This window comes from Pan troglodytes, chromosome 8 (assembly GCF_028858775.2).
Source record: "Pan troglodytes isolate AG18354 chromosome 8, NHGRI_mPanTro3-v2.0_pri, whole genome shotgun sequence".
Taxonomy (NCBI): Eukaryota; Metazoa; Chordata; class Mammalia; order Primates; family Hominidae; genus Pan; species Pan troglodytes.
In genome coordinates, this window is record NC_072406.2 from 31,759,944 (window position 1) to 31,773,635 (window position 13,692).

At 39.9% G+C, this 13,692-nt stretch overlaps 1 protein-coding gene across 18 annotated transcripts in view; it reads right to left on the reverse strand.

Annotated features, from left to right (window-relative positions):
- Nucleotides 1-13,692, reverse strand: part of NSUN6 (NOP2/Sun RNA methyltransferase 6) — a 113,800-nt gene that overhangs the window by 56,397 nt on the left and 43,711 nt on the right. For 14 of the 18 annotated variants that reach the window (XR_010146814.1, XR_010146815.1, XM_063781448.1 and 11 more), the window contains 2 exons: nucleotides 12,578-12,731; nucleotides 8,005-8,086 (listed from right to left, as the gene is read on the reverse strand). Coding sequence is in view for 15 of the 18 variants with exons in the window: in XM_063781442.1 (XP_063637512.1) it covers nucleotides 8,005-8,086; nucleotides 12,578-12,731 (236 nt within the window). In the remaining 3 variants the exon portion in view is untranslated. Of the gene's footprint in view, nucleotides 1-8,004; nucleotides 8,087-12,565; nucleotides 12,732-13,692 lie in introns of all 18 variants that reach the window. The other 4 variants (XR_010146813.1, XM_024346240.3, XM_024346238.3 and 1 more) reach the window with 1 other exon arrangement.

The following is a 13,692-nucleotide window of genomic DNA, read 5'->3' on the forward strand; positions in this document are numbered from 1 at the left end:
GGTGGCAGGCGCCTGTAATCCCAGCTTGGGAAGCTGAGGCAGGAGAACTGCTTGAACCCGGAGGCGGAGATTGCAGTAAACTGAGATTGCACCACTGCACTCCAGCCTGGGTGACAGACTAACACTCTATCTCAGGGGAAAAAAAAAAGGGAAATAAATCCATCAAGATGCTGGGGGAGAGTGGCATTGTGAGACAGGTAATTCCCCCTTCCTGGTAATGGTGGGGTTGTTTTGTTTTGTTTTGAGATGGTGTTTCGCTCTGTCACCCAGGCTGGAATGCAGTGGTGCAATCTCAGTTTACTGCACCTCTGCCTCCCAGGTTCAACTGATTCTCCTGCCTCAGCCTCCCAAGTAGCTGGGATTACAGGCATGCACCACCACACCCAGCTAATTTTTGTGGGGTTTTTTTGTTTTTTTTTTGAGACGGAGTCTTGCTCTGTTGCCCAGGCTGGAATGCAGTGGCGCAATCTCGGCTCACTGCAAGCTCCGTCTCCCAGGTTCATGCCATTCTCCTGCCTCAGCCTCCCGAGTAGCTGGGAATACAGGTGCCCGCCACCACGCCCAGCTAATTTTTTGTAGAGATGGGGTTTCACCGTGTTAGCCAGGATGGTCTCGATCTCCTCAAATCGTGATCCGCCTACCTCGGCCTCCCAAAGTGCTAGGATTACAGGCGTAAGCCACTGCACCCGGCCTAATTTTTGTATTTTTAATAGAGATGGTGTTTCACCATGTTGGCCAGACTGGTCTCGAACTCCTGACCTCAAGTGATCCACCTGCCTTGGCCTCCCAAAGTGCTGGGATTACAGGTATGAGCCACCGTGCCCAGCCTATGGTGGGTTTTGCATACTCATGGGGCAGCCTGACAGCCTTTGGCAGTCCAGTCTCCTCCCTACTTCCAGAAAAATCTATTTTTTGCTACTGGGTCTTTTCAAAGTCTGAGTGGGTTGAAGGGTATATCGGTGAGGGATGCATTTTTCTCAGCATTTTTTTGAAACTACCAGTTACTCTTGCATAGTATTCCATCTCAAAAAGGAAGTAGCTACAAGTGGTAAGTCAAAGTTATTTACGAGGCTTATCAAGCTAATATCAGACTAATAAACACTTATTGACCAAAATATACAACCTCTACATAAGTCCTAGCCTATTAATGCTTTTAAAATTCAGAATTAGGTCGGGCGCAGTGGCTCACACCTGTAATCTCAATACTTTGGGAAGCCGAGGCAGGCAGATCACTTGAGGCCAGGAGTTCGAGACCAGCCTGGCCAACATGGCAAAACCCTGTCTCTACTAAAAATATGAAAATTAGCCAGATGTGGTTGACTCATGCCTGTAATCCAGATTCTTGGGAGGCTGAGGCATGAGAATCGGTTGAACCTGGGAGGCGGAGGTTGCAGTGAGCTGAGATTATGCCACTGTCTCAAAAAAATAAAATACAGAATCAAAACAGTAGACAGATGGTTTATTCATTTACTCCACAAAATGTAATGAGTGCTTACTATGTATCAGACATTGGTCTATGCACTGGAGTTAAGAAAGTAAATAAGATCTCTCTGCTCAATGGAATGTACATATTGGTGGAGGTGCAAGAACTGCACTCCTGAACTATATGCATGCTCTTTTTCTTTTCTTTTCTTTTCTTTTTTTGGGACGGAGTCTCGCTCTTGTCGCCCAGGCTGGAGTGCAATGGCGCAATCTAGGCTCACTTCAACCTCCGCCTCCCGGGTTCAAGTGATTCTCCTGCCTCAGCCTCCCAAATAGCTGGGATTACAGGCACCGCCACCACGCCCAGCTAATTTTGTGTGTGTGTATTTTTAGTAGAGACAGAGTTTCACCATGTTGGCTGAGCTGGTCTCAAACTCCTGACCTCAGGTGATCCGCCCACCTCAGCCTCTCAAACTGCTGGGATTACAGGCGTGAGCCACCGTGCCTGGCCACACACCCTTTTTATTATAACAACAGTAAAATGAAATCCTTCTTTTATATTTAATAAGCTGAAAGTGTGTTACTGCCAAAAGCAACAGCTGAGCACTAACTACACACAACTTAAAAGCATTAGACTGCCGGGTGTGGTGGCTCACACCTGTAATCCCAGCACTTTGGGAGATTAAGGCAGGCAGATCACGAAGTCAAGAGATCGAGACCATCCTGGCCAACATGGTGAAACCCTGTCTCTGCTAAAAATACAAAAATTAGCTGGGCATAGTGGCGGGGGCCTGTAGTCCCACCTACTCGTGAGGCTGAAGCAGGAGAATCACTTGAACCTGGGAGGCGGAGGCTGCAGTGAGCTGAGATCGTGCCACTGCACTCCAGCCTGGGCGACAGAGTAAGCCTCCGTATCAAAAAGCATCAGACTTGTTAGAAGTATCACTTACAAGTGATAGATGACAGGTGAGATAGAGAAGAAACCTTATGATCACAAAGTTATTCTACCTACATGTTTATACTTCAAGGATCTAAGCAAGTTTCCACAATACACATTTATTTAAATTAGCAGTTCTATCATGCAAAAAATCCAGCAGCATAATAGGAAGATGTAAAATGTGAAGGGATGCTCTTCAATTTTAGAGACTGAAGCTTCTCAGATCTTCCCACTGCTTTGTTACTCAAAGTATGGCCCGCAAATCAGGGGAATCCAAATTTCCTGGGAACTTGTTAGAAATACACAATCGCAGAACCCACTCCAGACTTATGAATCAGAATCTGCATTTTAACAAATCCCACAAGATTTTTATTATATTTGTACGTTAAAGTGTAGGAAGGCCAGGCATGGTGGCTCACACCTGTAATCCCAGCACTTTGGGAGGTTGAGGCGGGTGGATCACCTGAGCTCAGGAGTTCGAGACCAGCCTGGCCAACATATAGTGAAATCCCGTCTCTAATAAAAATACAAAAATTAACTGGGTGTAGTGACGCATGCCTGTAGCTCCAGCTACCTGGGAAGCTGAGGCAGGAGAATTGCTTAATCCCGGGAGGGGGAGGTTGCAGTGAGCCGAGATCGTGACACTTCACTCCAGCCTGGGTGACAGAGCGAGACTCTCTCTCTTTTTATTTTTCTTTTTGAGACGGAGTCTCACACTGTCACCCAGGCTGGAGTGCAGTGGCGCGATCTCGGCTCACTGCAAACTCCACCTCCCGGGTTCATGCCATTCTCCTGCCTCAGCCTCCTGAGTAGCTGGGACTATAGGCGTCCGCCACGACGCCCAGCTAATTTTTTGTATTTTTAGTAGAGATGGGGTTTCACCGTGTTAGCCAGGATGGTCTCCATCTCCTGACCTCGTAATCCGCCCGTCTTGGCCTCCCAAAGTGCTGGGATTACAGGCATGAGCCACCGTGCCTAGCCGAGACTCCCTTAAAAAAAAAAAAAAAAGTGTAGGAAAATTGTTTCATACTATGTGGATTAAAATTAATTTGGGAATGGGCTCCTACAGGCCAAATCTGGGATAATTTCAGCACCAAAATAATTAAATATAGTAATGAACTATAAACCATTGAAAAAATAGGAATTTGTGAGTGTACGCTGTTAATAAGTAAGTAAATAAAAAGGGAAGAAGGGAGTCCTCTTATATTGAAGTGCCCATTCCTGACTGGCAAAGTTGGGAAATCATTGTTCTGTAACAGTAACAACTAGCTCAGGCAAAAATCATCAATGGATGCAAAATCGAGGGGGAAATTTGAATTAGGAGAAGGATTTGAATGATTTTTTAAAATGTCTCCCCACAGACTGGTTATTAGTTATAAGGGGGAGAAAACATAAATATATGTGTTGTGGTGAAATCAGTTGGCGTCTAGATAGGCTGTCAAAACAAACATCACCAGTAAGGGACACATGGCTGTGGTCTGACTCCAGATATGACACTCTGAGGCTTACACATCAACTTTTGTTGCACACATGGAAAACATCCTACAGCATCAATAAGTAATGGTAAGGGGGTGCAACAGTATGAAACATCATACAACCTAAGGATTCTAGCAAGTTTTCTTATGACAGGGATCTAATAAAAAAATACATTCAGCCTACAGAAATAATGGAAGCACATGAGAGACAAACATCATTCTCCAAAATGGAACAATTCTATTAAACAACTTATGACAAAACGGAAAGAATATATATAAGAAATAAAAGTTGACTGAAGATAGTAACTGAGATTGCTGGATCAGAGATGGACATGATGGGGGAAAAAAAGAAATTACACAAGGCCTAAAAGGGTTCAGCACAGTGCCTGATGCATAATAAATATTTTTAAATTATTGGTCATTATGTTAGAAAAAAGAAAAAAACTAAAGTGGACACTTCTTTGTATGATGGTTCCCAAATCTGGGTCTGTATCACAATACACTTAAAAGTGCAAAATACACAAAGAGCAGATTCGTGTAGGCCTACTCACAATCTCCAGGGGGTTACCATGTACCCCGATAAGGACACTTCATCTCTGTGGTATTCTTCTCAAAAATCCAACAACCCCAGCCTAGATGAATCCAAAATGAGTGACATTCAACAAAATACCTTAGTCTCAAAACTGTCAAGGTCTTACAAACAAGGCAAGACTGAGCAACTATCGCAGGCCAGAAGAGACATCATGATTAAATGCAGTGTGGGATCCTGGATCGGATCCTGAACACAAATAGGACATTATGAGAAAAACTGGTGAAATCTGAATACCAGTTGGAGTTTAGGGTAATGTGATATTCACAGCATTTGGAGCTACGTACCTAACATTCATAACATAGTAACACACCAGTGTTGGTTTCTAAGCTGTATCAAATGTACCATGGTAGTATATTACCCTTAGGAGAAACTGGGTGAAGGGTATATAGAAATGACTGTCTTTGCAAATCTATAATTCTAAAATTCTATTCTGTAATTCTGAAATTCTTCTTAAATAAAAACTTTTCAACCTGATGAGAGGAAGTAGAAAAAAAATCTTTATGAAAAAGAAAATCCAGGAATAGACTCTAGGTACCCATATTACAAGTTTTTCAAGTGATTTGATACATACAAATTCACTGCAGTCTTGGTCAACGGTGTTATTAAATTATAAAATTTGTGAGATAATGAGGCTCCCTGTGTTGGCTGAGACCTATGAAAGGCTTGGGCATCTTCCATATTAGATCTAAGTTAATCAATCCCTGAAACCAAAATGAAAACTGCGAATTATGGCTACCAAGAGCTTCTTAGCTGTTAGAGAAGCATGGATACTGACAAAAGCAAAAATAATTTTCAATGTATTATTAAAGTATCAGCATCTATTGCAATGATTTAACACTATTGAAAAGCATTTTCATTTAGATGATGCCTCTCACATGATGTACTTTCAGGGACTGTCATTTAATCCACTTTATAGTCACTTAAGTATTCAAGTATGTTTGCCTGAAAACAAAGGCAACTTGTTGAAACATTTCAAATGCGTTTTATATTACTATTACATGTAAATGTGAAACTTGTTCTATTTGTGAGAATCATTATGTATGTAAAAATTCAAGGATAATTATCAATTTTTAAAATTCCACATTCTTCTTAAACTTACTCTTCCGCACAATCTTTCAAAATTTTCCTTAGAGAAATGAATAACACCTGGTTCTGGTCTGCATTGAATTAAGCTATTTAGATTTTATGGATCAGATAAGACCCAGTTAAGAATCCAGTAGTTCTGAACCAGTTTGAAAAGGAAGTTATAACACAAAAAGATCAACTAACTAAACACTGACCACAGAGTTTTTGGGAAACCGTCAAAGAAACTGAGAAATTTAATGTAATATATGAATTGCTTAAAGCCCTTACCCCCTGAACTTGGAACTCAGTACATCTAAATTAGGACCCAAGAACTGCATTTTCAAAAGGCCCTGCTGGTGACTCAGATGCAGATCTTCCAAGGGTTACATCTGGAGCATTGGCATGGGGCCAAGAATACAGGCTTGAAATCAGAAAGACCTGGATGCAAATTTTGACTCTGCAAATTTTTACCTATGCAGCACACAACAAACTACTCCTTTAATCACTGAAAAACTACTAATACCTACTACAGGCTATGCACTTTACTTTTCTAAGCCTCTATTTCCTTATCTATGAAATTGAAGGTTTGTAAGAAGTAAATGAAATAATATATGTAAAACACTCAGCTCAGTACATGGACTACAATAAGCAGTCAGTGTTAGCTGTGATTACCATTAGCATCCCTTGTAAGTTTCAATGGCCATCAGAAACTGGCCATCAAAATAGATTACATGAAATAAAACAGCTTTCACTAGAGAAACGACAAAAAGTTAAACTCTGCCCTCAGACGCAAAAGCTTCATTCTGGCAGGAAATTCTTATGTCCCTTGCTATTCAGTGACAAAGAATATGGCTCTATGGTAGTCTGGACAGTATGAATCACAAAATGACTCACAATATTTCATAAAGTCATCATTAAACTGATTTTAACGTGAAGGAGTGCAGCTATAGATAGCAAAAAAGTGTAAAAAGAAAATCTGCACTATACTAGATTTCTCTTTTTATAAAGTCAAAACTAAATAATGACCAGGCACGGTGGCTTATGCCTGTAATCCCAGAACTTTGGAAGGCCAAAACGGGAGGATCACTTGAATTCAGGAATTCAAGACCAGCCTGGACAATACGGCAAAACCCCATCTCTACTAAAAATACAAAAAATTAGCTGGGTGCGGTGGCACATGCTGTAGTCCCAGCTACCCAGGAGGCTGAGGTGGGAGGAGGATCACCTGAGCCTGGGAGGTCAAGGCTGCAGTGAGCCAAGATGACGCCACTGCACTCGAGCCTGGGTGACAGAGTAAGATCCTGTCTCAAAAAAAAAAAAAAAAAACCACTGTAAATTATGAGATGAGCAGGTACTGTCAAACCAAAGAGAAAACTAACATTGCATTAAACATTATTAACTGGAAGGAGTGCAGTTAACACTAGCAATGACTCAGGGCTACGTTGCCAAATGAACACAAGTGTTTGAAAACGAATTATATAATAAACAAGCACAAAAAAACTCCACTGAAACTAAAATTAGCAAACGAAAATTCCCAAAATGATTCATAAACAATTATATGTTAGGTTATATATCCTAATGTGTTAGAACATCACCAATGTGCAAATAGATAATAATAAACATCCGTTGTTCTGTTTGTTCACACCAGAAATAATCCCTGAATTCATAAAATGTCTGTGGGCTAAATACTGGGCAAAGGCCAGGTACGGTGGCTCACACCTATAATTCCAACACTTTGGGAGGCCAAGGCAGGAGGATCACTTGAGGCCACGAGTTTGAGACCAGCCTGGGCCACAAAGTGAGACCCCATCTCTACAAAAACATCAAAAAAATGAGTGGGGCATAGTAGTGCACACCTGTGGTCCCAACTATTTGCGAGGCTAAGGCAGGAAGATCGCTTGAGCCCAGGAGTTTGAGGTTACAGTGAGCTACGATTGTACCACTGCACTCCAGCCTAGACAACAGTGGGAGCCTGTCTCAAAATAATAATAATTATTATTATTATTACTGGACAGAGAAGGTGGGGCAGCACACAACATTTGGACTTAGGTTTGAGTTCAGATACCACCAGTTACCAGGAGTGTGACATAGGCCAAGAGTCTTAACAGATCTGTTCTTCAGTAACTTCATCTTATATTGTGAATTATAATAATACTACCAAACCAGCAGACTATAACAAGTCAAATGATTTACTAATGGAACACCACGCATGTATATCAAATGCATGCAATATTCAGGGATTAGTATTTTGAGACGGAAAGCAGTCATTTTAATCAGTTATTAAATCACCTTTGGGCAAAGAAAGATAGAAAAAGTAGTTTAAAAATCAAATGAGAAAAAGAAAAGAAAGGAGAATGCTTGTAAAGTTTTTTCTTACTGCTTAACCAAAGGTAGATCAGTGTATGTAAGTAGACCACAGAAAAAATCTTAAATTTTAAAAAATCCTAGATTTCAAATAATTCACTGATTTATGTTTCAATGTCACTAAATATTTTACTTTTATACATACTTACTTGTAAAAATAAGTAACGGGGCAGTACACTGTCAAATGAAGGGCTGAGATATACTGGTTCTGTCATTCTTATGCCCATGCCTCTGAAAAATAGGAAATCTAACATTAGTCTGTATAAATTCCATGGTCTATACAAACTATGTTTCCAGAAACATTCTCCAATAGCCTGTCAAACATAAGATGCTCTGTCTTTTTAAGAACTATTTTGGCTCAAGCCTGTAATCCCAGCACTTTGGGAGGCAGAGGTGGGAGGATCACTTGAGGTCAGGAGTTCAAGACCAGCCCGACCAACATGGAGAAACCCTGTCTCTACTAAAAATACAAAAAATTAGCCAAGCGTGGTGACAGGTGCCTGTAATCCCAGCTCCTCAGGAGGCTGAGACAGGAGAATCACTTGAACCTGGGAGGCAGAGGTTGCAGTGAGCCAAGATCGCGCCATTGCACTCCAGCCTGGGCGTCAAGAGTGAAACTCCGTCTCAAAAAAAAAGAACTCTCTTTATTAAACAACAAAATACATAAAGTAGTCCTGTGAATTGTTTTTGAATTTTTACCTGCAGAATACGAAGCCATCAGAACTAAAAAGGAAAAAGTTACATAAATTTTTCATTTAAGCACAAATGTGTTTCTGCAGAGATTTGAACAGACTAAAAAGCAAATACCACCTCATTCTTTACTACTTCCTGTCAGCTCTTTATAGAATAATTGCCTGGTACTGACACAATCCCAAGGATAACCTTTTCCACCTTTGTCCCATTTTAGGAGTGGCATTGAAAATGACCAGAGCAGGAAGGGCCAGGACTCAGATGGCCTGGTGGAGAATGACTCATCAAGACAAACATCACAATCTCAGAGATGTTGTCAGAGGCTACTGAAGCAGAGAAAGAACACGCAAATCCTGTCAGACAAAGCCAAGCCTGGCCTTGTGTGTCAGGCCAAAGCAGACAAAGCAAGCGAAAGGAGAAATCTGGAGAAATCCAAAGAGTTCCGGGGATTAGGACGGCACAGAAAAAAGTATAGTCTCATTAAAAGGGAAGTATAAAAATCAGGATTTAAGCCGGCACAGTGGCTCATGCCTGTAATCCCAGCACTTTGAGAGACTGGCACAGGAGGATCACTTGAGGTCAGAAGTTTGACACCAGCCTGGGCAACATCTCTACATAAAATTTAAAAAATTACAAAGGCATGGTGGAGTGTACCTGTAGTCAGTCCCGGCTACTCGGGAGACTGAAATGGAGGGATCCCTTGAACCCAGGAGTTGGAGGATGCAGTGAGTTAGCATCCCGCCACTGCACTCCAGCCTGGGCAATGAGCACCCAAATACATAAAATTTAAAAAAAAAATTTTTTTTTAAATCATAACTTATACCTAGTTTAAGGGTACAATCCAAGGAGAGTCCCATTAGGACTCCATTAGGATGAGCAAAGATAAAGTCTTAGAAGCAGTATGGCAGACAAGTTCATAGCTAGCTTATGGAACAGTTTATGAGTTGATCTTGGCAGACATGCATCTACATGCATGTGTAGATAGATGGTGTGAACTCTATCTAATGTTGACAGGATAAGTTTATGTTGGTCTTTAGAGTAAAATAACGTCAGTAGATACCTGTGGACTATTACTGCAATGGTATGACTATAAACTCCCCTCGGTTTTGTTGTTGGTTTTATTTATTTATTTTTAGACACAGGGTCTCACTCTGTCACGCAGGCTGGAGCGCAGTGGCACAATCATAGCTCACTGCAGCCTCTAACTACTGGGTTCAAGTGATCCTCCCAACTTAGCCTCCCCAGTAGCTGGGACTACAGGCACACACCACCATGCCAGGTAAGTGTGTGTGTGGACAGAGTCTCACTATGGTGTGTGTGTGTGTGTGTCTGTGTGTGTACAGTCTCACTATGTTGCCCAGACTGGCATCAAACACCTAGACTCAAGTGATCCTCCTGCCTTAGCTTCCGGAGTTCCTGGAATAACGGGTATGAGCCACCATGCCTGGCGCCCTCAGTTCTAACAGCCTTTAGCATACAATAAATGCTGACTCCTTTTCTTCCTCTTCTCATCCCTTTACTACCTTACTCATTTGTTTACCACCTGAAATCCATGAATGTACACTTTTAATCAGAGGTAAAACTCGGTTGCTGCTCCAGTCAGGACCAAATCAAACCACTGTATCCACTTCCAAGGCAAATATCCCCTGCTCCTGAGCAGAAAATATACAAACAAAGCTTCTGAAATGTCACTGACTCACATCTGAAAGCCAGTCCTGGCTGGGTGTGGCGTCTCATCTTAGCACTTTGGGAGGCCAAGGTGGAGAACTGCTTGAGACCAGAATTCAAGACCAGACTGGGCAACATGGCAAGACCCCCATTTCTATGAAAAAAAAATTAAAATATCAGCTGATCATGGTGTCATGTGCCTATAGTACTAGCTACTCAGAGGCTGAAGTAGGAGGATCACTTGAGCTCAGTAATTCAAGGTTATAGTGAGCTTTCATCACACCACTCCAGCCTTAATGACAGAGCGAGACCCTATTTCTAAAAGAAAAAAGCAAAGTCAGTCCTTTGTTGTGACACCTGGTACTCTTACCTTCATCAATACCCAGGATCTACAACTATTATTGAATATCTTGAATTCCATAGTCTGATCACTCCATAATTTAAATGACTTTCTGACTTGCAGGACTCCAGTCCTCTAAAAAATGCTGAAACTTGAAAATGTTCATGCCTGTCTTCCTAACTCAGTTCCTAACTACTACTTTAGATTCTGGTGCTCTTCGACTATCTCCTTCTGACCACACCTACCAGAACAAGTGAGTGCTATAAATCACTGAACTTAACATAACGAAGAATAATTTAAGCCAATTATTATTCAGGTATGAGATTACATGTTTCTTTAAAAAATACTTTTGTAGCCACATATCTCCATATAATAATGCAAAGTACAAGATTGCGTATGTTAATACAGTCTGTTAGTAAATTAATCTGCCTCCGTGAATCTATGAATGATTCAACCCACCTGGAATTCAAGAAAGCAAAGGACTCAAATTCACTAACTGAATAGCAATTGTACCATTAGTTGTGTTGGTTTAAAATTTTTTAAGGAATATAAATAAGAAACAGGGTGTACATGTAGCATTTCTGTTATAGCAGCCTGCTTCTTCCACCGGAAGAGACAAAACTTCCAACAGTATAACTGAATAAATTGAGTTTAAAAACCAATTTTTTTTTCTTTTTTTTGAAATTCTGAAGTCTCACTGTGTCACCCAGGCTGGAGTGCAGTGGTGCAATCTTGGGCTCACTGCAACCCCCCGGGTTCAAGCGATTCTCCTGCCTCAGCATCCTGAGTAGCTGCAATTACAAGCACCTACCACCACACCTAGCTTATTTCTGTATTTTTAGTATAGATGGGCTTTCACAGTGTTGGCCAGGCTGGTCTCGAACTCCTGACCTCAAGTGATCCGCCCACCTTGGCCTCTCAAAGTGCTGGAATTACAGGAGTGAGCCACCACGCCCGGCCAAAGGGTGGCTGAAAGTTGGTTGCCTCCTAACTTCCACCAACAAAAAATTATTCAGAACATTGTTCAGAAAACATTATTCAGCACGATAACTGGAACAACATCAAATAACCTAAAAGAATGAAAAGTATACCATTAACAATGAACTAATGGAGGCAGTCAAAATATCAATTACCAATTACAGGTCCAAAGATAAACACAGCAGATATATGCACATAATCTTTATATTCATGAAGCCTTCTAAAAAGAATAAAATCTTTGTTCTTGGACATTTGGAAAGTGCTGCTACCTAGATCTAGGGAATCCAACAGTCAACTTCTTCAGAAGAACGAATGAATTTCAATTGCAAACCCAAATTGTTGCAACATGAAAAACTGTTCCACCAATCAGGGATATCGTCCAATTCTAAAGGGAGAAATTCACAGCTTTCAGCATGTCTATGTCAGCCTTGAACTTTGGAGTAATGGAGCTGTCCACAGAACTCAAAAAGCCTGAAAAAACTAAGTAAAATAAGAGCCTGGATTTTTCCACCAATTTATTTAGGGCCACTAGCAACCAGGAATGATTTAGAACAGACTATATTTTAATTTAGTTTGAACAAACCTAAACATTCATTTTTAAACACAAATATTCATGTGAGTGCTAGGTTTCTGGTAAAATTTATTTTTAATTAAAAAATATGTTTAATTTATATTAAAATCTAACTTTTTCTGACAAATAAGAATGTTAAAAATGATCTGGATAGATCATCTAATTCTTTCTCCATCATAATGCACTGTTTTTCAAAGATGCAAAATATTTTGAAAAAAATAAAATTCAGAAGGACAAGTAAAATTATTTGACAATTAAAATGTAACTGGTTGCTTAATGAGGCTCTTTAATTTGATCAGTTACCCTTTTTGACCAAACATCATGGAAATATGGGTTTAAACAATTTTTTTCCAGTTGGATTTATACCAAAAAAAAAAAATTTCATATAATGCAACTAGATACATTTTACATTATTTTAAATTTTCATTGACCCACAAAAAGGATGCTGATTTCCCCAAAGCACCTGATGACATACTTCAGTTCAGGTAATCCACTGAAGATTTCTTTGCGGCTTAGTTCAGAAATCCCATTTCCAAGAAATACTTTTGTTCCATCAAATTTTTTGGCTCCTTTCTTACATTTTCCTTTAATATCAGAGTATACAGAAATAACATCTCCAGTTTTCATAACTAGAGAAAGAAGAAAATCAGATTACACTGATTTATACTTTGGCAGAAGAATCGTGAAAATTCTTTGAGCTAGATCGGTGATCTCTAGAGGCATCAATAGTGGGCATGAAGCAGTTCAAACTGGCTCATTACCTCAATCTTTAATAGAAAATCTGACTTTTTACTTTAAAATATTCCGTAACAATAAAACTCACTAAAGAATCTTTTTCAGTGAAAACAAAGAAATAAAATAGCTTCAAAACATCCTACCCTCAACTGGAAATCTGAAGCTGAGCCAAATTATTTCCCCCAAGCCTTAAAAGATTTCTTATAAATCTTGACATCTCAGCTCAAACCTCAAAGTTCTAAGTTTCCTTCAAAAGGACTGTTCAAAAATGTACCCTAAAATCCTTCAAAGAAATATTTCTAAATCCCATAACCCTGTTTGTATTTGCTATTTTGATGTGACAGCACAATTAAGGCAGAGACTTTAATGATAAGCATATATAGTCATTCATATATATATACATACACACACATATATAGGCACACATATATACGTGTGTGTATATACTTAGAATACCTTTTACAGTATACAGTGTACAGAGTTGCTTTATATGGCTGATTAAATCCAGTTTGTATAGGCATTTATTTTCTGTAACAACTCTCAGTGTTATTTATAATGGGAAATTATATTCCACTTCCAAAAAACATTTTTAAACCTAATCTATCATAAATTTATTTGGTCTATTACCTGACAACAATAGTGAACAGCCTATTAGCTAGAGCTAAGAGAACTGTTAAAATCATGTAGATCAGATGTCAACACACTTTTCCTGTAAAGGGCAAATAAATATTTTAGGCTTTGTAGCCACATAAGTTCTCTGTGGCATATTCTTCTTTATATGCGTATCTTTTCACAACATTTTAAAAAGGAAAAAACCATTCTTAGCTTATGGGCCACACATAAACAGACATGAGC